Below are 27276 nucleotides of genomic sequence, written 5' to 3'. Positions count from 1 at the left end.
ATGAGAATAAGCGGCACGGAAGATGAATGAAAGGAGGAATTGAAGTATCCATTTAGGGGAATAATGAATTGTTCAAAAAGTAATGAATAGAATGGAATTTTAAAAATGCAAATAAAAAAAGATAAATAATAAAATAAATAATTCAAACTAAAATAAAATAAAAACTTCAAGCAAAAGACATCAAAAGAAAGACATTTATTTATTTTTGCTTCATAAATCGCTTGTGACTCACACAGCCTAAATCTTGACCTGACATTTGATAGTACTGTATTTAATATTTGCATTATTATATGGTTGAACTTCTTTAGCTTCAAAGTATATCTTTGTAGTTTACAAAGAAAGGCCCAAGCGACTACTTAAACCCGGATCCTTTTGACTGGGATGCACGTCCTCCGTCAAGCAACATCTTTGTTTTTAAGAAACAAAGAAAAAACTGGATTTTTCCCTCAGGGCTCATCAGCTGTTTCGTCCACAAACATCCCATCATTTGCAGAAGCTTCTGATACCTGACACACAACACACTTCGTAACGCAATAGTCCACTTGCTTTATTGAGGTAACTTATTGGTAACATTTGCAAGAAAAGTTTCATGGACCCTTTAGAAATACTTTACCTGGATTTCTAAATTAATAAATTGTTCATTAAATGTGATCTGATCTTCACAGCAATAGACAATCGGAAACTTCAACTCATACCACCCCAACTGTAATATATTTTAATGTTTTTATGAACAATTTGCAGTCTGCACATTGTTGTTCCACACCTAAAATTTTGTTTGAGGAGACCATGTTCAGCCGTTGATTGGATCGCATACTTTATTACAACCAATTAATATAGAAACCCAGTTGATTCCAGAGGGTCAGTGTAATTTTTCTTGCAATGAGATTTTATCTTACCGAATCTAATTCTTCCCATCTGGCCAACCTCACCATATTAATGTCCTCATGGTACTCCGACATGTCCTGTAAGGGTAGATCCAGGGGGTAGTTTAAGCATGAGTGCAATGGCATTCTTGATACCTGATATGATCAGCCTTGATGACGAAGATCCAGAAATTTGACAAACCAGTTCATCTTCATATGCATGGCTCAGCTTCTGGTTCAAACTGTGAGGTAAGAGTAACCATGTTATGCTAACATTTCTTCACCCAACCCCCAGAAAAACATACTTTGAACTCATTAATTATGGCTAGCGCTTGTTATCTCTTATCTGTTATCTGTTGCTGCATGACAGACTAAGGCTAGGTTCAGACCGCAGGTCTTAATGGACGAATACGTCTTTTTCGTGTTTTTTCCAACTGGAGTGATGCACTAACTTGACAGTCTGAACAGGACAAGTCGCATTGAAGTGGACCATTTCAAATCCGATTTGGGTCACTTTTGTATGTGGTTTAAATCCAGTCACATTTTTCCAGAAAGTGACGGCAGTCTGAACTGTCAAGTCTCCTAAATCGGGACTTCATGCAGCAATTTCGTCAGCAATAAGAGAGAGTGGCAGGCAGGACATTAACGATGTAGCTGTGCATTAGCATTAGCGCATAGCTTGAAGTTTGCTTTTACGGAGAAGGCGGGCTTGACCACAGACATAAAAAAAAAAAAAAAATGTAGAAAAGGATTAGCCTGATAATGCTCCGTTTTCTTTCTGTGCACCAAATAAGCAATATTTCATTAATGCTTATATGGGCGAGTCGGGGTAAACTGACGCACACTTGTGTGTGTGCGTCATGCACGCACAGTGCTTGCATGCGTTCTATCAATCCAAATATACTTTAAAGATAAGACTAGAATTAGATTATTAATGTCTGTTATTTGTGTCCTCTTTTTGGCAATTAAAATATGATCACCCTGGAATGACGTACAGCCAGCATGTGTAGTCATTTGTTTTGATGCTTCTGAGCATGCGGGTCAGTTTGCTCAGCGCGTGATGGACTGCGAATTCGTGCGTATGCATAATACTTGAACGGGCTCAATGGACAAAGGCAGTCTGAATTGGCACACCAAAAAACGGAATTGTACATTGGGACCTGCAGTATGAATCAAGCCTAAGGTTCTTAATGAATCAGCTGCTTAGCTAAAAATTACTTTCTGCCAGATTCAGAGCTCTTTAAGTGCATTTGGTTTAAAATGTACTGAATTCAAAATTAAAGTTGAATTACATGACAATTGTATATTTAAAATATAAAATACAATAACTCACATAGACTTCTCTCCTTTCTTTGTTTCCCCTACAAGAAGACTTAACATCATTATTCCGTGTTAAAAGAAGGTAAGCCAGAATACATTCAACCACACGCCTGCAACTGATTGAGAACTTACTGAACAACACTCCAATGAAACAACAAGCAGAGACCAGGACAACCAAAAAAGTGAAACATCCGAACACAACGGCCACCACAGAAACTGGGAGACGATTGAGCACTATGTTGGGAAAAAGAAGACCGGAGATCAATCAAAAAAACACAAAACAAAACAACAACAAAAAACAATCAGTTAAATCCAAACTGAAATAACATTACCATTTCTGTCTATATACTTCTTTTTGCTGCTAATGGTAGTGGTGTTGTCAAACATGTCAAACACTTCGCAATGGTATGTCCCAGCAATGCTCCCCTCTACAGAGAGCATGAGGATGGACTGGTCTGGTTGCTGATTGAATATGTAATAAAAGTCTCCTCGATCTTGGAGAAGTGTTTTGTTGAGGAACCACCGGTACCGTGGATAAGATCCCTTTGTCGCCTTGCAGTAGAACCTGAGGCCAACTACAGCATAGTTTTCTCCAATGTCATAGTCATAGTGCATGGCCACGGGCCCACCAACACTAACTGTTGAAGAAAAAACAAACAGGCAGGCACTAACAGCAGTCAATCTTGAAAATCTTGAAAAACAAACCTTGGAAAACAAACCTACCAACTTCTAAGGGCAGCCATTGACTGTATGCGACTTCATTACCATTATTGGCTTGGCACTGGAACCATCCTAAGTGTCTGTCTAAAACCAAAGGAATCTTGAAGGTAGCTTTTCTTTCATCAACTGTCGTATTGTAAGCCAATTCTGTTCCTTTGTAGAGGGAAAAGGTGACGGGCAGTGTGCCTCTTATTGACTGGCATGTGACCAGAGCAAAATAGTTCAAGGAATCCTCTGTCAGCACACTAAAGGAAATGTCAGGGACTGATATGACATCTGTGGGAATGTGGAAAAGGGGATTGTTTAACCTTATTCCAAAGAAATCTAACCTAGCAGCATCCCTGGAAAATTTAGCTTGTGAAATCTAGAGCACTGGTAACTTTTTTTTCATTATTGTCATCGATTATCGGTACCTATGTATTAAGTATTCGAAATAAACGTGTTCAATCAATCAATCAATCAATCAATCAATCAATCAATCAATCAAACTAAATGTTTAAAAACCAAAATTTCAAAATATAACTGCTAAGTGAAATTTACATTTTAAAAAAAATGTCTTCAATTTATCAATTTACGAATCACCATCAAGAGTCCGAGATAGGACAATCCCAGCTGCAATATGATTAGCTGGACATCGCAAGACTGGTTACATTTTTTTTTTTTTTTTTTTACTGTTTGAGGGATTGTTAACAGTAATATAAACATTAATGTATAGACTGCTGGGCAAAGGTATTGGCACCCCTGCAATTCTGTCAAATTTCTCCCAGAAAATGATTGAAATTACAAATGCTTTGGTAGTAATATCTTCATTTATTTTGCTTGCAATGAAAAAACACAATAGATAATGAAAAAAAAAGTAAAATCATTATCATTTTACACAAAACTCCAAAAATGGTCTCGACAAAAGTATTGACACCCTCAGCCTAAATTCTTGGTAGCACAACCTTTAGACAAAATAACTGCGAACAACCACTTAGGGTATCCATCAATGAGTTTTTTACAATGCTCTGTTGGAATTTTAGACCATTCCTTTTTTGACCAACTGCTCCATGTCTCTGAGATTTGAAGGGTGACTTTTCCAAACTGCCATTTTCAGATCTCTCCACAGGTGTTCTATGGGATTCAGGTCTGGACTCATTGCTGGCCACTTTAGAAGTCTCCATTGCTTTCTCTCAAATCATTTTCTGGTGCTTTTTGAAGTGTGTTTTGTGTCGTTGTCCTGCTGGAAGACCCTGGCCTCTGAGGAAGACCCAGCTTTCTCACACTGGGCCCTACATTATGCCGCAAAATTTGTTCGTAGTCTTCAGACTTCATAATGCCATGCACACAGTTAAGCAGTCCAGTGCCAGAGGCAGTAAGCAACCCCAAAACATCAGGGAACCTTCTCCATGTTTGACTGTGTGTTCTTTTCTCTGAAGGCCTAGTTTTTTCCCCTGTAACTATGTTGATACCTTTTGGCTTTCTCAGGTAGGTTTTGGCAAACTCCAGCCTGGCTTTTTTATGTCTCTGGGTCAGAAGTGGGGTCTTCCTGGGTATCCTAACATAGAGTCCCTTTTCATTCAGACGCGGCCCGTTAGTACGGGTTGACACTGTTGTACCGTCGAACTGCAGGGCAGCTTGTTTTGATGTTAGTCGAGGTTCTTTATCCACCATCCGTACAATCTTTCGTTGAAATCTCTTGCCATTTTCTGTTTTCCGTCCACATCTAGGGAGGTTAGCCACAGTGCCATGGGCTTTACACTTGTTGATGACAGTGTGCACGGTAGACACAGGAATATTCAGGTCTTTGGAGATGGACTTGTAGCCTTGATATTGCCCATACTTCCTCACAATTTTGCTTTTCAGTTCCTCAGACAGTTCTTTGGTCTTCTTTCTTTTTTCCATGCATAATGTGGTACACACAAGGACACAGGACAGAGGTTGAGTCAACTTTAATACATTTTAACTGGCTGCAAGTGTGATTTAGTTATTGCCACCACCTGTTATGTGCCACAGGTAAGTAACAGGTGCTGTTAATTACACAAATTAGAGAAGCATTACATGATTTTTAAAGGGGTGCCAATACTTTTGTCCGGCCCATTTTTGGAGTTTGGTGTAACATGATAATGATTTAATTTTTTTTTCACATTCTCTTTTGTGTTTTTTCATTGCAAGCAAAATAAATGAAGATAATACTACCAAAGCATTTGTAATTGCAATCATTTTCTGCGAGAAATTGAGCGTTATCTGACAGAATTGCAGGGGTGCCAATACTTTTGGCCAGCAGTGTATACTGTACATTAAGGGCGTAGGTTTGGGCTCAACATTGGGAGGGACCATATAACAGCATCACCTTCATGTACACTTTTTGCTGGGGACGGGACATTAAGAAGACCAAAAATATTATTGAACGGGGGGGTCAGGGCTACGTTTCTCATGAATATAAACCTAATTAATCAATAGGCTAAATGATCAATGCAAAATACATCTGTATTTACTTATACTAATATCAATGTGTATCGGTTCAGGTGATACAACGTTCACTTGAAACCTTTGTATTAAAAAACAACAAAAATAAACATTTTGAAGTGCAAATCCCTTTATTTAAAAAACTGGGAGCTATCCAAGAATGGGTCCACTTCTGGGGGACACTGGAGCACTCTTAGACTCAATGTAAAGTATTGCAGTATAATAGTGATATAGGAAAAAAATTAATGAAAAAATATCTGTGATATCCAAGGACTGAGCTACATCTGAGGCATACTAGACTACCCCCAATTTTTTTTTCATGTCCATGTTCATGTTAGTGTCCCCCTGAAGTGGACCCATTTTTGGATAGCTTGCCATTTTAATTGATGAAGCCACTGCGTTGCATTACCATAATGCACATAATGCAAACAATGAGCCTCATGAGGGACGGCTAGCTTGACTTCGTTTTTCCTTGTGGAGGCTAGCCTGACCGCAGTAGTTTTGCAGGTTAGCAAGTTCGCTCAGTTTATTGTTATGCTAACTCTGATGCAGGTCGGATTTTCATTAGCAAAATCAGTGTTTTTTTTTTAACCCCACCTCCACAACATTGACATCTTTTTATATTACTTACAGTGGCTGCTTCTGGCCCCCAAAAAGTTCTAATATCTCCTTCGAAGGGGGCGGAGGAGGCTGTATGTTGTTGACATGACTCTGTCTTGGCTGTGTGAGTGTGTCTGTGTGGCAGGAGGGGAGGGGGGCCCAAGTCATCAGCCAATCTAACATGTGTTTGAGGGGGAAATAATGGACCAGCACATTTAACAAGTGAAAAGGGATAAATGTGAGTCCGAACATAATAAAAGTAATTGACTTAGTAATGGTAGGGTCTATTCTATCCTTACAACAATAAGAAGACAATCTAAATGACCTACAGTGGGGAGAACAAGTATTTGATACACTGCCAATGGGTTTTCCCATTGGCAGTGTATCAAATACTTGTTCTCCCCACTGTATATACGTAAATGAAGTCATTATATCATGCAAATAGGTTGCGTAAAAGTTGGTGGGGACAATTTGAGCATCCTGAAAAGTTGCTAGTGTTATGTCCCTACCGTCCCTATGCAAACCAACGCCCTTCATCCATACATATTTCAAAAATGAAATCAAATATTGGAAATAAAAAACCTACAAAATAAACATTGACTGACAATTAATTAACAACCTTTGACAGTGATTTGTACTTCTAAGCTGTTGGATGTGAAGACTCTTGTTGCATTATAGTGATTTGTAGCAACACACATGTACGAGCCGCTGTCTGCGGAGGTAGACCTGAGGGTAACACATAAGGAGGCACATCATCTCTCAATTCGTTGATGTTTTTTCAACCAGACATGCTCGTCTCAGGCAAAGGTGGTTGTTATTAGGAGATTGCTCACCTGTAAATAAAAAGCTGGTCCTTTACAACATGATGGAGCGGCGACTGTAAGACAGGCTGACCATTTACTAGCCACTTGAAAAAGGCATGGTTTCCTGATGTCAGAGTACACCTCAGTTGCAGTGTCTCCCCTTCAAAGAACTCATCTCCACCAAATTCAATGATGACCTTTGCGCCTGCAACTGGCTCTGTAGAACGGATGCACACACACACGAAAAAGCCCAACAACATGTTCATATAAGCTGCGATTCTTTCCTGCAATGTCCAATTAGATTTGGTTGCTAGATGATAAAAATGTTGGTGTTTCTTTTCCCCCTTTTTCTCCAGTTCCGAATGTAGGAGATTAAAATTCATGTACATGTAGAGATTTTGTGTGTTCCCTGAGTCTACATGGATTTATTACAGTTGTTCTAGCTTTATCTTACATTTTTAAAACATGTTAGCACCCTTGATTACAGCTATTGTCAATTGGTAGTAATGGATGTTTGTACATGTACTCTATCTGCCCTGCCATTTGCTGAGTAAAAATGGATAAATGCGAGTTCATTGTATATATTATCATTATCATGATTACATAATCCAAGAATATTTTAGGGTATCTGTTAGGGCTGTCAAACGATTAAAATTTTTAACCGAGTTAATTACAGCTTAAAAATTAATTAATCGTAATTAATCGCAATTAATCGCAATTCAAACCATCTATAAAATATGCCATATTTTTCTGTAAATTATATATATATTCTGTGAAATAAATTGTTGGAATGGAAAGATAAGACACAAGATGGATATATACATTCAACATACGGTACATAAGGACTGTAGTGGGCATTTCACTCTACTGTCATTTAAATCTGTCTATGCTGTCCTCACTCCAAAGCGTCTACTTTTTCCAAAGCTAGACAGCTTGTGAACGACGCCTTAATAATCAGACGTCTTCCTTTTTCATCTGATTTATTAATAAAATGGCCTCAAACCACTGTCCTCTTTAGACCGTAGTGAAACAACAACAAAAAAGTACACAGCATTGCATTAGCAACAACGTTAGCTTAGCATGCTATACAGGTTCACTAAACATAAACAAAAAGCGTCTCATACAAAAAATAGAACATTTCGCTTACTTACTAACATAATATGTACATTCTTTACAACAACCATACTTACGGACAAATCTTGTCCAAGGATCATATAAGCACTACATTATCAGCCCGAGACGTCGTGCAGCCATAATGAAGAAAAGAAAAAAATAATAAACCATGTCGCAAAGCGACCACAAGAGTTCGCTGTTGGACAGCGCAAAAAGCCTTGCTGTAAAACTTACCAAAAGGCAGAATACTTTCTGAGCGGGACATGTGCGTTAATTGCGTCAATTATTTTAACGTGATTAATTTAAAAAAATAATTACCGCGCGTTAACGCGATAATTTTGACAGCCCTAGTATCTGTATGTCTTAAAAATCGAGTATGTTCCTTGGGCATAAATCTACATGTCAATGCTCTGGCACCATTTAGTTTGGATTGTAGAAAAAAAGACATTGTGATTGCTTTAAGATTATGTTTGTCAGCGTATTTCTCACAGCATAAAAATATCCTTGCGTTTTGTGCATCCAAAGAGTATGAATCATTCTGCATTATTAAAATGATCAGAAATGACATCAAATAAAAAGTAGGGCTGTATAATTTAGCGCGTTAACTGGTGGTAATTAATTTTTTAAATTAATCACGTTAAAATATTTGACGCAATTAACGCATGTACAGAATGACTCGTTCATGCGTTGCCTCCAACAGTTTACAATGATGCCGTTTTAGCACATTGGTAGCGAAAAGGCAGAGAAATGCAAGTGGACACAGGCGTGCATTAACGATTAGACCATCTTTTTCTTAATTGGATACAACGCAGAACATGTTGTATACCATTTGCAGCCACTACTGACAGTCATGGTTGCGCAACTTCCCGTCATGCATTTGGGTGGAAAAAAGTTAAGTCACTACAGTATCATTTAGTGAAAGCACAACAAAAATAATATTCCTATCTCTCAAAAAAATAATGTCCACAAAAAGAAAAGCGCTCAATGTAAAGAGAACTGACATTCCAATCAAAATAGCTATGCAAAATACACATCAATCTTACTCAGACTTTGCCTTTGCTAGATCTCTAATTAATTTCAAACTCGCCATTGACACCTTGTGGTGTATTTTCAATCACTACTTTACTTATCTTTCCATTCCAACAATAATTTACAGAAAAATAGGGCATATTTTACAGGTGGTTGGAATTGCGATTAATTATGACTAATTAATTTTTAAGCTGTAATTAACTCGATTAAAAATGTTAATCGTTTGACAGCCCTATTAAAAAGTAAACACAGTTACCATGTTCCAAGCAGCTGTATTTGATCAATATTATGTTTGAATGAGAATGTTGATGTGTTTGTTCGTAATTCACACAGCTAAGGCCAGGAAAGAAATATATATTTTTTTTACTCACACAATTAATAATAATAGAAACACTAGGCGCCACCCCAAAAAAATATATATACATAAAATCTGACAAAGGACCTTTACCGCAAGAGACATAACTGCAGTATTATCTAAAAGTAATACAGTGGTATCTCTACATACGAATTTAATTTGTTCCAGGACCTTGTTTGTAAGTCGAAATGGTCGCTTGTCGAGCAGGATTTTCCCATAAGAATACATTATAATTCCATTAATTTGTTCCACAGCCCAAAAACCTACACTAAATCCTTAATACTGCTGTTACTATTGCAAATAGCAATTACAAAGAGCAAAACAAATAAACTATGAATAAAAATCATAATAATAGTCATAATAACAATAATACCTGCAATAATGGAGCAAATCGGGTTCTAATGTGGCGGACTTTTTTTGCTGTAACGCACCGCGTGGCTGACATGACGGTGAGCAAAAGACCACAGTCCAATTTTACTTTCTGTTTTGATGCTGGCGGCAACAGCATCGGACACTAGGCGTGTTGTGTTGCACAAGTTGATGGAATAAATTATTAGAAACCCAACGAAGCTGGCGATTTCTTTGAGAATTGTGACCTTAACTTATAAAGACTGGAGAACGGAGGAATACGACTGGCCGAGATCGACATTCTACGGCCCTATTGTCGACTCAGTTCATGGATGTGCACACCATGCTTATATTATGCTATCATTTACATCTTCATTTCAATGGTAAGGGTCACCTTTTCTTTTTTTCTCCACCTGCACTAACCTTTTTGGATCCAGTGTGGATTTCTCTCACAAGAAAATCAGCCATGAGTCCGTCTTCTGGCAAAACAAAGAAACTGCGTCGCTGTCAATAAAATTCGTATTTTCGAGCATGTTGTCGGATTTAGAAACAAATGGCGAGTAAAATTTTACGTCGGATGTCGAAAATATCGTGTGTCGAAGCGATCGTATGTCGAGGTACCAGTGTACCAATAGTTAGGAAGCAATTCTTCTTATTATTATTATTATTATAGTTACTGGTTGGAATTTCCACCTAACAATTAAAAGGAGGTTTGAATGCAGCACATTTCAACAACTATCATTTTAAATAATTGAAGACTTTAAATTACTCATTAATGTCAATATGGATGTCAGTTTATCTGTGCCTACTTTAGATTTCCTATTTTAAAGTCAGCTCTCATAGGCTCCAGCGCACTCTGGCACTAGTGCTCAAGTGTAGATGGGTGAATGAGCTTTGAGAAAAAAAAATGAAATTCTGTAGCTCAAACCCTGTGTCATTGTAGACATATCCAATTTTCTAGTGTGAGTTTAGAATGGTATGCATTATACAATAATATTTTTTTAGAATGCTTCTTCAAAATCAGTCATATGAGTAAAAATCGCAATATTTGATGATAATATTAGTTATACTGCTTCTTTTATACAATTATGACGTGTAGTAATGAATCACAGCTTTTGTAAATGTCGGCATACAGTATGGATGCAATTTTGTTATGTATTCCCTTGAGGAAAAACTCACCAATGACCTTGAGGTTATGAGGATAACTCACAGAGGGCTCTACGTGAGAATTGTTTTGCACTGTGCCCACACACTCCAGGTTGCCTTGATGATAAGTTTTGATTACAATGGGGAACGTCGCAACTTCCCCATCTGAGGAACTGTAGAACCCCAGTGACTTGTTACGATTTCCCTCCCTGTGAATAAATCGGAGGGGGACTTGTATGCGGAAAAACATTTTAGCTCAATTTTCTAACAGAAAAGTACCCACTTGAAGAACTCCAGCAGGACAGTTTCATTCTTTGGATAGCTCAGCAGTTGACATTTAAAGTCAACAATGTCATTAACTAAAACCACTGAAGGGCCAAACAACTCTGGACGTCCCAACGTCTTACCTGAAGCAAGGCAAGGCACATTTATTTGAATAGCAATTCAACACAAGGTGATTTTCTCTTTGTCCACTCCACTCACATCATCACACATCACATCACAATGTAGAAGTACAGTGATCCCTCGTTTTTCGCGGTTAATGGGGTTGCCCCCCACCTCGCGAAGATCAAAAATCCGTGAATTAGAGGCGAAGCTTATTTACATTGTAGGATATATATATATATATATATATATATATATATATATATATATATATATATATATATATATATATATGTGTGTGTGTGTATATATCTGCAATTTCAGCATTGCGACCCGTGTTATATTACCGTGTTTCACCCATAAAATGCCCAAAAAGTCAGGCTGTGGCCATTCACAGCTGTGTATTGACACTCAGTGAAACATGCTACACGAGTTTTTGGATGAAAAGATGGTAAGTACGCAATAATATCTCGTTAAAATCATGGTGCCTTTAATTATGCTCTCTCATGCTCTCACTCAGAGTTAGGGTTTAGGGGTTTAATTTTTTTTTTTTTTTTTTTTTTTTAAATGCACATTATTAACATTATTAACATTCTTTCTGTGAAAGGGATCCACAGACAGATTCTTAAGGATAAATGTGTGTTTGTATATTGTGACTAAATATTGTCATCTACTGTATTTGTTGAGCTTTCAGTAAATTAAACTGTAGTGACTAAACTGTTCTGCCCAAATGCATGATGGGAAATGAAATCTCACAACCATGACTGTGTGTGGTGGCTGCAAATGCTATATCTTCTGTGCATTGTGTACAATGCAGGGTGTTAAGAAAAAGCTCGCTCACTTCAATAGTAATAATTGTTGTGGGAGAGATGTCAAAGCTTTTGCCAATTAAAAGCACGGTCCAAATGAATGCCTGTATCCACTCCACTCACTTGTCACTGCCTCTTAGCTCTGTCAGGCATGAAAATGGGTCAGGGGTTAAAAAGGTGAGAAAAGTGTGGAGTAAATATGTTCCGGCGTTCTGCCAAAATGTCCGCCGTCGGCAAAACATCTACATGTGGCGAATTTGACCATTTTAATTTTTCACATAAGGCTTAATATTCGAGTTAACGGGGGTTTAATTAGTTGAAGGAGTTGATTTCAACCACCATTGACTCGCGCTAGCTTAGCCACTCCGGAGCCCTGAAACTAACAAATAACTGTCAAACTGCACAGAATTTGTTCAAATCATTTCCAACGACTAATTAAACCCCGGCTAACTCAAAGATTAAGCCTAATGTAAAAAATTCTGAACTTCCCCTTTAAAATAAAGACCATTGAATATGGCCATTAAAATGTTGTCTATAAAAGTTTTAGAGCAATAAAACAAACAACAAAAATGAATAAAATGAACAGGAATCCTTCAAAGTATTTCATAATGGGTCCAAATTATTTTTCAAACAGATCATGTGACTATAGAACCTTAGAGACAGCCGTTTGCATTGCTTAGCCAAAACTACAGCTGAGGAGGCAAGATGGATATTTAGAATTTCTTTAAACCTAAGCTTTCAAAACCCTCAACAACAACTGAGCTTGAACCGAGGATTGAGCACGAGCAGTATCAAAAAGTCCTGGCTGTTGTGTTACCTGTTGTGCTGTAATTCCAAGTGGTGCTTGAATTGGATGCTTATAGCGGTCGACAGTCTTTTTGAGCCAGCGCAAAGTTCGCAGCGCACGGAGATATTTTTGTTATCTTTACTGGACAAAAATGTGAAGTAATGGCTGTGTTTCCAGTGTGCAAATGCAGCCATTTGTAGTATATCTCCTGCCTATTTCATTGCATCCTGGCGAGGTAGCAAGGCTATGTTGTTTTGGCCGCAAACTCCCGGCGCTCACGCATCATGGTAATACACGTGACCCTTTTTGTTCCATCCCCGATTAAAAAATGTGACATGTGATGTCACTCCCATTACTACAGTATTCTTCATTCTACACACATTATGTAGTAATAGTAACGCACAGGCATCAAGGAAAGTAATTTTACTCAGATTACTGATTTAGAAAAATGAACGCGTTAGATTGTTCTTTACTGAAAGAAAGTAATCAGATTAGTTACGCATTACGATACCGCGTTATTGACAACACTGCTTTTATATTACCGTTAAATACACAAGCTTGACGCTACCTTAACGGGAGCTATTTTTTCACCGGACGGTCCGGCAGTGTTCAACGGCAGTAACTTTGTCATACCACAAAATATGAAAACGAAAACCATTACTCACTAAATTCAATATGCTGGCAAATGCATTCATCTAAAAACAATTGGGAGTGATACTTTACCTCCTCCAGCGAATGTGAATTTGTGCTTAGTACAAGTTCATCTGTCGCAATTAGCGATCTTTGACGCTCTTTTTTTTTTTTTCCTCCCCGCATACAAACTTGTTTCTCTCTCAGCGGCTGTGATTAACCTCAATGAAGTTGCTGTCCTAGCTAAGCCTTGCCTATCATTCGTCTTTGTAAGTTTTTAGTAACTTTGTGTATTGAATTTGAAAGGAAAATGTGTTTTGTTTTTGACGAACTTTTTCATGAAGCTAAACTGTTGAAGCTACTCACATGTGGAAAAATACGAGTGTACAACGTTTTAAATGTATTCATTTGGTATATTTCAGTTACCACGATTTGAGAGATCAATAAATTGAAGAATTTACGCCTTGCGTTTGGAGTGCTTGTTTTTGGGTTTGCTGGAATAGCGTCACTGACACACGCAGCATCCAACAGGGGAAGGGGTAAGCGCTGCCGCGCCAAGCCAATTCTGGCTGCATTTTCGACACATGAAAAATAACGAATACGTACTACTGTATGACGGAAAATTTTAGTGGTTTTGTAACCGCGACGTTTTCATAGCATGGTAATCCGTGAAGGTAACTGGCACATGCCTACAAACGACCCCCCCCCCCCTTAAAATTTTTCTCCTCGGATCTACACGATTCACGTAGGTCATCCTTTTTGACTTCAAAACGGCGAATTTCGCCGAAAGGTGAGAGATTTTCATGCCTGTCTGTAAATACGTTAAACGGCGCAATTGTAGTCTGTTTGCGGCAATGCGTGAGTGGGTCGTTTCGGGCATGTGTTAAATATTTTAACGTGATTAATTTTAAAAATTAATTACCGCCTGTTAACCCTATAAATTTGACAGCCCTAGTTGTGCCTTATGTTGGCTCAACATGTGTGCTTTATGTTAAAAGAACACAATTGCTAAATACTGAAGGAAAGCAATTTAATCAGGTGCAAATTATGTATTTCTTTAATGTCGGTTCAACATGTATTCAACAACAACAAGAGTGCGTTATGTTCGTGCAACATGAGTGCCTAATGTTGGCTAGACGTGTGCTTTATGTTAAATGAACACAATTGCTAAGTGCTGAAGGAAAGCAATATTGTCAGGTGCAAATTCTTTCCATAACTTTTTAATGTCAGTTCAACACCCCATTTTTCTGAGTGGACAATTTTGAAATCTAGCCAAATTGGCGGTCTCAGATCGGAACTTCAAGTCACCTGAGTGTTTTCCGCTATATACAAATTATAAATGGTTTTTAAGCACTGCGAATTTAATAATTGTGATAGAAATGAGATATACTGTATATAAAAGACAACAATGACTTGTACATGTATGCATGCATATACAGGGGTTGGACCAAATAACGGAAACACATAACATTTTGGCATCATAATCATTGAACTTTTAAAGAATGGAATGAGGAACATTCTAATGTAGTTCTAATATAGTATGGCCGGCACAATTCCCAGACCTCAACATGATTGTGCATTTATGGTCGGTTTTAGAGATTCAATTAAAAGATGTCGATTTCCACCACTATCGTCTCTAAAAGAGTTAGGAGGTATTCTAACTGAAAAATGGCTTGAAATTCCTATGGAAACAATTCACAAGTTGTATGAATCAATACCTCTGAGAATTGAGGCTGTAATTGCCACAAAAGGCGGACCTACACAATATTCGTTTTTGTTGATTTTTTTTTTTAAAGGTGTTTCCATTATTTTGTCCAACCCCTGTATCTTAACGTTAAATTCTTTGTTTTTTAAGTGAAACAAATCCACGATGGACTGAGGGTGCGAAGTTTTAAGTAGTGAGGGATCACTGTAGACATAAAAACAAATAAAATGATACAAAAAGGTCATGTTAAAATCAGCAAGATACAGTTAAGAAAAAAACAAAGCAAAACACATTTTGATATACAATTACAATTAGAAAAAACATTAAAAAAAAAAAAAAAAAAAAAAGTAGTATAAATGGATGAAAACCTAAAGCAACGCAATTGCTTATTTAAATAGAAGGGGCAATTTTTAATACACTCTAGTAAGCAATTAACATTGTTAGTACTGATTTAAAGGAGCTAACCGTTTGAGCACCCCTCAGATGTTTAGATAATTTGTGACAGAAATGAGGAGCATAATAACTGAATGCTGCCTTAACCTGCTTGGTTATTGTTCTTGGAACATAGAGCAAATCAGCTCAAGATCACCAAGGTTCTGGATGCTTTGTAAGGGTTAAACAAATAAACCAAGTACTGTATTTAGGTCCAATGACATTAAGCTTTTTGTTGACCAGCTTTTACAGTTTGGTCTATCCTTTGACTCACAGGAAGCCTGTGTAATGATTTCAAGATCGGTAATATTGTCCAGTTTCCTTGTATTTGTTAGAGACCTTTGCAGCAGCATTCTGGATTAGCTGCAACATCCTGTTTGATTGTTTTGTTCAAACCTGTAAACCGGCCATTCTGATAATCCAATCTACTAAAAACGAATGCATAGGTAAATCGAACCATGTCTTTTTTTGCGCAGAAGCCTCTTAATTATGGCTGTTTTTTTGTTTGTGTTTTTTTAGGTGGTAACAGGTACAGTGGGGCAAATAAGTATTTAGTCAACCACCAATTGTGCAAGTTCTCCTACTAGAAAAGATTAGAGAGGCCTTTAATTGTCAACATGAGTAAACCTCAACCATGATAGACAGAATGTGGGGAAAAAAACAGAAAAACACATTGTTTGATTTTTAAAGAATTTAGTTAACAATTAGAGTGGAAAATAAGTATTTTGTTACCTACAAACAAGCAAGATTTCTGGCTGTCAAAGAGGTCTAATTTCTTCTAACGAGGTCTAACGAGGCTCCACTCGTTGCCTGTGTTAATGGCACCTGTTTTAACTCATTATCGGTATAAAAGACACCTGTCCACAATCTTAGTCAGTCACACTTAAAACTCCACTATGGCCAAGACCAAAGAGCTGTCGAAGGACACCAGAGACAAAATTGTAGACCTGCACCAGGCTGGGAAGACTGAATCTGCAATAGGTAAAACACTTGGTGTAAAGAAATCAACCGTGGGATCAATTATTAGGAAAACAGAAGACATACAAGAACACTGATAATCTCCCTCAATCTGGGGCTCCATGCAAGATCTCACCGCGTGGTGTCAAAATGATAACAAGAACGTTGAGCAAAAATCCCAGAACCACACGAGGGGACCTAGTGAATGACCTACAGAGAGCTGAGACCACAGTAACAAAGGCTACTATCAGTAATGCAATGCGCCGCCAGCGACTCAAATCCTGCACTGCCAGACGTGTCCCTCTGCTGAAGAAAGTACACGTCCAGGCCCGTCTGCGGTTCGTTAGAAAGCATTTGGATGATCCAGAAGAGGACTGGGAGAATGTGTTATGGTCAGATGAAACCAAAATAGAACTTTTTGGTAGAAACACAGGTTCTCGTGTTTGGAGGAGAAAGAATACTGAATTGCATCCGCAGAACACCATACCCACTGTGAAGCATGGGGGTGGAAACATCATGCTTGGGGCTGTTTTTCTGCAAAGGGACCAGGACAACTGATCTGTGTAAAGGAAAGAATAAATGGGGCCATGTATCGAGAGATTTTGAGTAAAAATCTCCTTCCATCAGCAAGGGCATTGAAGATGAGACGTGGCTGGTCTTTCAGCATGACAATGATCCCAAACACAGAGCCAGGGCAACAAAGGAGTGGCTTCGTAAGAAGCATTTCAAGGTCCTGGAGTGGCCTAGCTAGTCTCCAGATCTCAACCCCATACAAAATCTGTGGAGGGAGTTGAAAGTCTGTGTTGCCCAACGACAGCCCCAAAACATCACTGCTCTAGAGGAGATCTGCATGGAGGAATGGACCAAAACACCAGCAACAGTGTGTGAAAAGCTTGTGAAGAGTTACAGAAAACGTTTGGGCTCCGTTATTGCCAACAAAGGGTACATAACAAAGTATGGAGATGAATTTTTGGTATTGACCAAATACTTATTTTCCACAATGATTTGCAAATTCTTTTAAAATCAAACAAAGTGATTTTCTTTTTTTTTTCCCACATTCTGTCTCTCATGGTTGAGGTTTACCCATGTTGACAATTACAAGCCTCTCTAATATTTTCAAGTGGGAGAACTTGCACAATTCGTGGTTGACTAAATACATATTTGCCCCACTGTAAATTTAGTGATAAATTTTAGATGGCTGTAGAACTTCAGGTCGGAGTCAGTTGAAAATTAAAATGAAATTAAAATCTCCACAGTGTACAAAATAATCTCATAAACAAAACCACTTTTGTGATGAAGGGTTTACTTACTACCTTCTTTGCTGCAGTAGCATGACCCTAAGAGGAAAAAGAACAGTTTGAATGCGTACAATGATCACCTCAGTGCACATGAAATTGTTCTCACCTAGAAGAATTTCCACAAGAAGGTATGGAAACATTCTTGAATATGCTAAGGAAAATATTGTTTATGCTTTGTTATAAACTGGCGTGAGGTATGACTTTTGAGAGACACACACAAACATACACAAGTGCAAATAACTGATAGCATAGATGCCCCTCCCATAGCCAACCCCTCTGTCACAGACTAATGCAGCATGTTCTAATTCTTTCCCACTGTGATATTGTTATTTCATATTCCTACTACAGACATATCAATGTAAAAACATGTATTTATCTTTCCTTGATTGGAAAGAAAACAGCATCTTTTTTTCTTCACAATTTTGGCACGTGGAGGCGGAATGGAGGACCCAAAAGCAGGAAAACGGGGAGGCGAGTGGTGGTGGTGAACTCCAAAATGGTTTAATAATGTTAAATAAATTTTTTTTAAAAACCCACAAAGCTCAAACAAAAGTCCAAAACAGCAAAGTAAACAAAACTCAGGGCACTAACAAAGGTATCAAATCCTACTTAAAGAGGAACTAGGGCTTGGACGGAGGAAAGACATCAGATAGACACTTGGATTGACGAAGACCTAACAAGAACAGACAGCACATGGGGAACTTGAATACCGACATGGAGTAACGAGACGATGAGACACAGGTGGTTGATGCATGAGGCAGCTGATTGGTCAAGACACAAGGAGATTGCAACAACAGGTGAAATCAATGGATAATCACAATGACCAGACATACTAGGGCAAAATGTTAACAAAACTCATCACAAGGCATGACAAATTCATTTGTCCGAGATTCCAAATGTACAGTAATGCTGCTCAATCTTTTTTGTTGATAAATGCTTTAATGTCTTTATAGCAACTCAGGTCAAAATGTGTTAATTACAATAACATCATAATTAACAGAGCAGAAATGAAATGAAATGGGGAATGTGTTTGAAGAAATGTGCACTTTCATACAGTGATCTCCATCATCTAGAACAGCAAAAGGAAAAATGTCATGATGCTAGTTCATCTAGTATATTTTTATTGAAATATATGTAGTTCACTGATAAAAAAGAAATAAAAAAAAACCAACTATTTTTTTAAGCCGTAATAAATCAGTTTTACTCTACTGCTAAATACGATTACTTTTGAAAAATTCGGAATATTTCTACTTTCTCGTATTACCTGAATGTTTATACCGCAGTCTGTTAAGCACGCATCACCCTGTTTGGCCTCCAAGGGTAAGACAGGTACAGAAAAAGGCAGTCGATCAGAAGAGGCACTGGAAGGAACAATCCTGAAATGAACACACTGTCATTTTTGATGTAATAATACATTTAGCGAAGTATATTGTTACTTACTTTGGGGATGAACTGAGGCGACGAGCTGAGTAAAATTTGTGGAAAATTTTAAATTAATTCAGTGCCACGGCAAATCTCTCTCATGTACATACACGCAAACAGTGGACACTGACCTTTTTTGTGGCCAATCATCATGTACACGCAGTAGCTACTGACTGCCAAAGTGACGAGGAGAAAGCAGCAGAAAATTATTGCGATGATCTCCGTAGTTGCTTGAGTGGTAGAAAAAGAACAATTATACGTACAGTCATGTGGAAAAAAAATAGGACACCCCGTTATATATTAGTTTCTTTACTAAGAAATGTTCACATATCAATGTCTGATCTTGAATTTTCTTTATCTCTGGAAAAGAAAGTGATTTGATTGCAGGTAAACAACTAAAATTAACATTGTTATACTCATTAAACCAAATATATCAACAAAAATAAAAATTCTAATTGAAGAAAAAGTTAGGACACCCTATCACCTAATAGCTAGTTTTACCCCCTTTGGCTGAAATAACTTCAGTGAGATGCTTTTTGTAGCCATCTACCAGTCTTTGACATCGGTCAGAAGAAAGTTTGCCCCACTCCTTAACGCAGAATACTTTCAACAGTGACTGACTGCTGAAGTGAAAGGCCTTCAGAAAGAAGATGGTAGACACTTATGAGTCTGGTAAGGGATTTCAAAAGATCTCAAAAGAATATAAAACCCGCCATTCCACTGTCCGGAAAATAGTCTACAAGTGGAGGACATTCAAAGTACTACCAACATGCCCAGCTTTGGCCGTCCAAGCAAGTTCATCCCGAGAGCAGAACGCAAGTCTCCAAAAACCCTAAAATGTCATCACTGGACCTACAGCAGGCTCTTAATACTGTTGATATAAAAGTGCATGCCAATACAATCAGAAGGAGACTACACAAATTTAACATTCATGGGAGGTGTGCAAGGAGGAAACCTTTACTCTCTAAGAAGATGATGACGGCCAGACTGAAGTTTCCCAGAGTGAATGTAGACAAAAACCAGGACTTCTGGAAGAATGTTCTTTAGACAGATGAATCTAAAATTGAATTATTAGGACATGGCGTACACCCGATACAGCATTCCAGGAAAATAACCTCATACCAGCTGTGAAGCATGGAGGTGGAAGTGTCATGGTTTGGGGATGCTTTGCTACAGCAGGACCTGGCCAGCTCACCATCATATATTCCACCATGAATTCCATCGTGTATCAGAGGGTGCTTGAGGAACATGTGAGATCATCTGTAAAAAAAATTAAAGCTAAAGCTAAACTGGTCCCTGCAACATGACAATGACCGTAAAATTACCAGTAAATCCACCAAGGACTGTCTGAAAAGGAAGAAATGAGTCATGGAGTGGCCGAGTCAAAGCCCAGATCTTAATCCAATTGAGATGCTGTGGGGTGACTTGAAAAAGGCTGTACATGCAAGAAACCCCTCAAACATCTCACTGTTGAAAGTATTCTGCGTTGAGGAGTGGGGCAAATTTTCTTCAGACCAATGTCAAAGACTGGTAGGTGCCTACAACAACGGTCTCATTGAAGTTATTTCAACCAAAGGGGGTAACACTAGGTACAGTGGGGAGAACAAATATTTGATACACTGCCGATTTAGCTGGTTTTCCCACTTGCAAAGCATGTAGAGGTCTGTAATTTGTATCATAAGTTCTCTTCAACTGTGAGGGACGGAATCTAATACAAAAAAACAGAAAATCACGTTGTATGATTTTTAAATAATAAATTTAATTTTAATTGCATGAAATAAGTATTTGATACATCACAAAAATCGAACTTAATATTTGGTACAGAAACCTTTGTTTGCTATTACAGATACCAAACGTTTCCTGTAGTCCTTGACAAGGTTTGCACACACTGCAGCAGGGATTTTGGCCCACTCCTCCATGCAGATCTTCTCCAGAGCCTTCAGGTTTCGGGGCTGCTGCCGGGCTTTCAGCTCCCTCCATAGATTTACTATCGGGTTCAGATCTGGTGACTGGCTGGGTCACTCCAGGACCTTAAGATGGTTCTTATGGAGCCACTCTTTAGTTGCCTTGCTGTGTGCTTTTGGTCATTGTCATACTGAAAGACCCAGCCACGACCCATCTTCAGGGCTCTCACTGAAGGAAGGAGGTTGTCAGCCAAGATCTGGCGATACATAGCCCCATCCATCCTCCCCTCAATACGGTGCAGTCGTCCAGTACCCTTGGCAGAGAAGCAGCCCCAAAAAATGATGTTTCCTCCTCCATGTTTCACGGTTGGGATGGTGTTCTTGGGGTTGTACTCATCTTTCTTTTTCCTCCAAACACGACGAGCCGAGTTTGGACCAAAAAGTTCAATTTTGGTCTCATCTGACCACATGACCTTCTCCCATTGCTCCTCTGGAACATCCAGACGGTCAGTAGCAAACTTCAGACGTGTCTGGACATGCACTGGCTTCAGAGGCGGGACCTTGCGTGCACTGTAGGATTTTAATCCATGACGGCGTAATGTGTTTCCGATGAATTTCTTCGAGACTGTGGTTCCAGCTCTCTTCAGGTCATTGACAAGGTCCTGCCGTGTAGTTCTGGGGTGATCCCTCACCCTCATGATCAGTGATGCCCCACGAGGTGATATCTTGCATGGAGCCCCAGAACAAGGCAGACTGACCGCCAACTTGAACTTCTTCCATTTTCTAATAATCGCTCCAACAGTTGTTACCTTCTCACCAAGCTGCTTGCTTATTTTCCTGTAGCCCATCCCAGCCTTGTGCAGGTCTATTATTTTATCCCTGATGTCCTTACACAGCTCTTTAGTCTTGGCCATTGTGGAGAGGTTGGAGTTTGTTTGTTTGAGCATGTGAACAGGTGTCTTTTATACAGGTAACAAGTTCAAACAGGTGCAGTTACTTCCGATAATGAGTGGAGAACAGGAGGGGTTCTTAAAAAAGAACTAAGAGCCGAAATATTTACTAGTTGGTAATGTATCAAATACTTATTTCATGCAGTTACATACAAATTTACACATTTACAAAATTACACAATGTGATTTTCTGGATTTTTGTATTAGATTCCGTCCTTCACAGTCGAAGAGAACTTATGATACAAAATACAGACCTCTACATGGCTTGCAAGTGGGAAAACCAGCAAAATCGGCAGTGTATCAAATACCTGTTCTCCCCACTGTATTAGGTGGTAGGGTGTCCTAACTTTTCGTCAGTTAGAATATGCATTTTTGCTGATATATTTGGTTTAATGAGTAAAACAATGTTATTGTTGTTTACCTGCAATTAAATCACTTTCTTTTCCAGTGATATTGAAAAACAAGATCAGACATTGATATGTGAACATTTCTTAATAAAGAACTGAATATTTAATGGGGTTTCCTAATTTTTTCACATGACTAGTCCCAGGGTAACGCATGAGTTCCGTTCGTTACACTGATGATGTAACCGTAATTCCTGCATAAATCAAAAGTCCAAAAGTATTGCATTTTGCTAAATGATGAAGGATACTCTGCCCTCTGGTGGCAGTGTTGGCGGACGAGACTCAGGCATCGTAAATTCGAAATCGCGTAAATTGAGTATGTCGTAACCCAGGGACTACCTGTATAGGATTTCTATATACTCAGCTGTAGAGGGCATTTTTAAAGGTAAAATATATAACAGGAGCTTTTTACTTGCTGATGTTGCTGAAGACACTGCTTCTTGGGGTTTGTTGTCAATCATCCAGTCTGGTTAAGAATTGAAATGCATAATCACAAAACACATCGCCGGGCTTGCTAAAATTGTGATGAACTTCAATTACAAGCAACAAATATTAAACAGGGTACAACTTCTTGATCTTTTCACCTTTTACTTGGATTAGGACAGCTCCACTTTCCAGCCAGGCAGCAGATTCGTCATAGCTATCCCTGGCCCTGCATCGGTAATACCCTGACTCCTCGTGGCGCAGCTTGGCCAGAATAAGAGTACGTTTCCAGTCTATCAGAGCATACTGAGGCCAGATATTCTGAATTTGTAAGCTCATTTGTGTCTCAGAAAGAAGAGTGGAGTCATTATGAAGCCAAGAAATTAAAGGAAAAGACCCTCGACTGATGTGGCATGTCAGTCTGGCCGCAGCCGGTTTGGAGTTCGAGCTGTAGAGATATTCAACTTCAACGTTTACGTCACCTCCAACTGGAACTTGAAAAGTTGAGAAGAATGGACACCTTGAATTGTTGATTAAAACACATCAACACACAACAGGCCCCTGCAAAAAATCTGCTCATACCCACTTCCAGTGTCAGAGGTTCACTCATCAATTGCTGCACTTCACTATTCACGCAACATCGAACCACGCCCATATCCAGCCCAGGAACCACGTCTATACTGAACCAAGCACTAGCAGAGTCAGAAGTTAGAACAGAAGCCACCACCTTGTCATCCAACAAAAGAGAGAAGTTGACAGGAGGAGTTCCTCTGGATGACCAGCAGGTCACGTTGCCACGGTAACTGGTTCCCTCTTTGAAGATGGAAAGAGAAATCTCCGGTTTTAAAAGATAGGCTAAAAATGAAGAAAGATGAAAAAGAGGATTGATGAAAAGTAGTGTTAGACAGCATCCAAAAATGTTTACATTTGATGTCATTTGTCAGTGCTCCGTCTTAGGTCACATTTATTGGTCAATGCTCCGTCTTAGGTTACATTGGTTTTCAAAACTTGTGTTTGTGCTAGTTACGGGCTTGTGCTTAGGTTAGCACTGGTTCTTTCTGTTTCCACCAACCAAGCACTTTCTCAAGGGGCTGAAAAGAGGTGCTGAGGAGGCACCAACACCTTTTCGGGCCAAGCAAGGGCCAGTGAAGCATTATCTATGTCAGGGGGCTCGGTTATCATGGTGAAGCTTAGGGGGAGAGCTCATGTGAGTGACAGTCGAATGGCGGCATTCAATGAGTTGAGTAGGAGCACAAAAGTGGCCCCCGACTCCAACTTCCCTTGTAGACGCCAGTTGACATTGTAACTCGCCATCACAAGTTGAGCTGGTGTTGCAGCGGTGGCTTCTTTATTACATGTTCATGTTTGTCCACGGCAACTCGCTACAGTTTACTATCAAACAAGTAGCCTTGACTAGCATATGGCTTAGCGCTTGAGCTCGAGCAGAGAACATTTCACTATTTTTCCCGCTTGTTGTGTGTTCTACCATTGTGTCAGTTTCTCATAATAAAGAGACTGGGTTGGGGAACAACACTCTTTATTGTGTTAGGCAGTACACTTTTACATACTGTGGGGCAAATAAGTATCTGGCCATGCAAGTTCTCCCACTTGAAAATATTAGAGAGGCCTGTAATTGTCAACATGGGTAAAGCTCAACCATGAGAGACAGAATGTGAAAAAAAACAACAACAAAAAACCCAGAAAATCACATGGTTTGATTTTTAAAGAATTTATTTGCAAGTCATGGTGGAAAATAAGTATTTGGTCAATACCAAAAGTTCATCTCAATACTTTGTTATGTACACTTTGTTGGCAATAGCGGAGGCCAAACGTTTTCTGTAACTCTTCACAAGCTTTTCACACACTGTTGCTGGTATTTTGGCCAATTCCTCCATGCAGATCTCCTCTAGAGCAGTGATGTTTTGGGACTGTCGTTGGGCAACACGGACTTTCAACTCCCTCCACAGATTTTCTATGGGGTTGAGATCTGGACACTGGCTAGGCCACTCCAGGACCTTGTAATGCTTCTTACGATGCCACTCCTTTGTTGCCCTGGCTGTGTGTTTGGCATCATTGTCATGCTGAAAGACCCAGCCACGTCTCATCTTCAATGCCTTTGCTGATGGAAGAAGATTTTCACTGAAAATCTCTCGATACATGGCCCCATTCATTCTTTCCTTTACACAGATCAGTCGTCCTGGTCCCTTTGCAGAAAAACAGCCCCAAAGAATGATGTTTCCACCTCCATGCTTCATAGTGGGTATGGTTTTCTTCGGATAAATTTCAGTATTCTTTCACCTCCAAACACGAGAACCTGTGTTTCTACCAAAAAGTTCTATTTTGGTTTCATCTGACCATAACACATTCTCCCAGTCCTTTTCTTGATCATCCAAATGCTCTCTAGCAAACCGCAGACGGGCCTGGACGTGTACTGGCTTCAGCAGGGGGACATGTCTGGCAGTGCAGGATTTGAGTCCCTGGCAGCGCATTGTTTTACTGATAGTAGCCTTTGTTACTGTGGTCCCAGCTCTCTGCAAGTCATTCACTAGGTCCCCCCGTGTGGTTCTGGGATTTTTGCTCACCATTCTTGATTTCATTTTGACGCAAGCATTTTACCTATTGCAGATTCAGTCTTCCCAGCCTGGTGCAGGTCTACAATTTTGTCTCTGGTGTCCTTCGACAGCTCTTTGGTCTTGGCCATAGTGGAGTTTGGAGTGTGACTGACGGAAGTTATGGACAGGTGTCTTTTATACCGATAATGAGTTAAAACAGGTGCCATTAATACAGGTAACGAGTGGAGCCTTGTTAGACCTCGTTAGAAGAAGTTAGACCTCTTTGACAGCCAGAACGCTTGCTTGTTTGTAGGTGACCAAATACTTATTTTCCACTCTAATTTGGAAATAATTTTTTAAAAAATCAAACAATGTGATTTTCTGTTTTTTTCCCCCACATTCTGTCTCTCATGGTTGAGGTTTACCTATGATGACAATTACAGGCCTCTCTAATCTTTTCAAGTAGGAGAACTTGGTGGTTGACTAAATACCTATTTGCCCCACTGTAAAATAAATTTAGGCACTTCCACCCCCGTGACCTGCTCTGGTGGCTGCTGAGGGCAAAAAAATTTCAGCTCAGCTCATACAAAGGGTCGGTGTCAAATCCTGGTTCTTAGGAAATATTTACTGGCCACGATCATTTGCTGCCACCCTCTCCCAGTTAAAATAGATTGGACGTTTAGTGCTTTCAAAACCAGCCAAGGACTTAATATTGGAGCTGGTGGTGGTACTCAAAAAGCCAAGCATTGATACTTTTTTTCTGAACCATTTATCTATACCTTTGACTGCCACCTTGACTTCTGAGCTGCTGGAAATGCTTTGGACATCTCGCACTCTGGACCATGCCATACATGAATAATATCCCGCATGCTTTGGAGTGACTCTTTCTATTACAAGTTTGTTCCCAGTAACATGCAGCTGTTGCGAGGTAAAAGAAGTAATTTGCATCCTGTTGAAAAACCAGGTGTAGGAGAGGTGCGAGCCACTTGCAACTTCGCAGTTCAAAACCAATCTCGACCCCTCGTAAAGGATTGCAGGGAAGGGGTCAGTGGTTATCCTGGTATGCCGTGGTGGAACTGCAAGCGAGGTTAAACGCTAAATAATCAACGTAGACATTAACTTAAATAAGCAACTTTCATCTTGATACTCACTGACTACACTTAATCGAATGCTGTTGCTCACTTGCGTGATTCCTTCGGTCTTTGCCTCACAATTGTACAACCCTTCTGAATGGGCTGTGGCCTTCTGTGAGAAGAATGCAGGCCGTTTCTCATGGTGATGTTCTCTCATGTCAATCAGTAGACCGTCTCTTCTGAGTTCATATGTGACCGGCAGAAAGGAGTCGGGCGCCATGCATTGAAAAACTACTTCCGAACCAAGGTATGCCATGTCAGGCCCATTTAGCACTGGGTGAAGATCCAATGATCCACCTGAAGAAATCCAAAGTATAGTCTGTAACTAATTACTGACATGAAACTGTGGTAAAAGTAGATTTTTTTTGTCTGTTTGTTTTATTCCAATGATATTACTCTCATAGAAATTAAAAAATAGATTATTCCTACTGAAATGAAAATGAAAACAGTTGGTTACCATTATTAAGTGATTAAGCCATAGTTTTCGTGTACTGAAAACAATGGACATTAAAAAAAAAAAAAAAAAACGATTGATAATTATGTTTGTATGATCACTGCAGCTATAGTACATTCAGGATAATTAACTCAACATCATTTAGCTAAATAATTTTAAACACAATTTATTTAAAATTCCTTTTCATTTGTTTATCTTACTCACCCAGAAGTGGCAAGAAAAAAAATGCGTATAGATTCCTCATAACACTGCTGCTCCACATTTATCTCTATACATTTTTTTTTCGT

General features: G+C 39.1%; 2 protein-coding genes across 12 annotated transcripts; both read right to left on the bottom strand.

Annotated features, from left to right (window-relative positions):
• Positions 1-212: 212 nt before the first annotated feature.
• On the bottom strand, positions 213-18041 carry si:dkey-93h22.7 (platelet endothelial cell adhesion molecule). 6 transcript variants are annotated; one of them, XM_057844696.1, is made up of 13 exons: positions 17854-18041; positions 17760-17786; positions 11029-11152; positions 10779-10954; positions 6785-6971; positions 6571-6677; positions 2907-3179; positions 2516-2821; positions 2316-2417; positions 2197-2224; positions 1020-1105; positions 897-962; positions 213-506 (listed from the first exon to the last, which is right to left on the bottom strand). In XM_057844696.1, the coding sequence occupies exons 1-12, from the start codon at positions 17885-17887 to the stop codon at positions 943-945; spliced, it is 1470 nt and encodes a 489-aa protein (XP_057700679.1). In that variant the 5' UTR covers positions 17888-18041; the 3' UTR covers positions 213-506; positions 897-942. The 6 variants fall into 6 exon arrangements, with proteins under 6 accessions (XP_057700679.1, XP_057700677.1, XP_057700678.1 ...); XM_057844694.1 differs by having other exon boundaries at positions 1066-1105; XM_057844695.1 differs by having other exon boundaries at positions 1066-1105; positions 17763-17786.
• Positions 18042-18199: 158 nt separating this feature from the next.
• Positions 18200-27271, bottom strand: LOC130921062 (Fc receptor-like protein 5). 6 transcript variants are annotated; one of them, XM_057844692.1, is made up of 10 exons: positions 27194-27271; positions 26554-26832; positions 26182-26478; positions 23433-23705; positions 23012-23344; positions 22840-22893; positions 19301-19399; positions 19188-19212; positions 19012-19137; positions 18202-18816 (listed from the first exon to the last, which is right to left on the bottom strand). In XM_057844692.1, exons 1-9 carry the CDS (start codon positions 27249-27251, stop codon positions 19035-19037), a joined length of 1521 nt encoding a protein of 506 aa, XP_057700675.1. In that variant the 5' UTR covers positions 27252-27271; the 3' UTR covers positions 18202-18816; positions 19012-19034. The 6 variants fall into 6 exon arrangements, 4 of the variants coding, with proteins under 4 accessions (XP_057700676.1, XP_057700675.1, XP_057700674.1 ...); XM_057844691.1 differs by having other exon boundaries at positions 19012-19108; XM_057844689.1 differs by having other exon boundaries at positions 18205-18816; positions 19012-19123.
• Positions 27272-27276: the final 5 nt, after the last annotated feature.

Source organism: Corythoichthys intestinalis, chromosome 8, assembly GCF_030265065.1.
Source record: "Corythoichthys intestinalis isolate RoL2023-P3 chromosome 8, ASM3026506v1, whole genome shotgun sequence".
NCBI lineage: Eukaryota > Metazoa > Chordata > Actinopteri > Syngnathiformes > Syngnathidae > Corythoichthys > Corythoichthys intestinalis.
Note: the sequence above shows the minus strand (reverse complement) of the source record. Positions and strands in the feature narration are given on the sequence as shown.

What these genes read in the sequence shown, in the direction of transcription:
- si:dkey-93h22.7 (XM_057844694.1), bottom strand. Translation starts at nt 17,887, where the DNA reads ATGTTTCCATACCTTCTTGTGGAAATTCTTCTAG. An exon ending in GAAGTATATAGACAGAAATG is followed by an intron (nt 2,418 to 2,515) that starts GTAATGTTATTT and finishes TTCCCAACATAG; the next exon opens with TGCTCAATCGTCTCCCAGTT. An exon ending in ATGCATATGAAGATGAACTG is followed by an intron (nt 963 to 1,065) that starts GTTTGTCAAATT and finishes CTACCCTTACAG; the next exon opens with GACATGTCGGAGTACCATGA.
- LOC130921062 (XM_057844689.1), bottom strand. Translation starts at nt 27,251, where the DNA reads ATGTGGAGCAGCAGTGTTATGAGGAATCTATACGCATTTTTTTTCTTG. An exon ending in GTCTTCAGCAACATCAGCAA is followed by an intron (nt 19,400 to 22,839) that starts GTAAAAAGCTCC and finishes CTACCACTCAAG; the next exon opens with CAACTACGGAGATCATCGCA. An exon ending in ACTGCGGTATAAACATTCAG is followed by an intron (nt 18,817 to 19,011) that starts GTAATACGAGAA and finishes TTGCTGTTCTAG; the next exon opens with ATGATGGAGATCACTGTATG.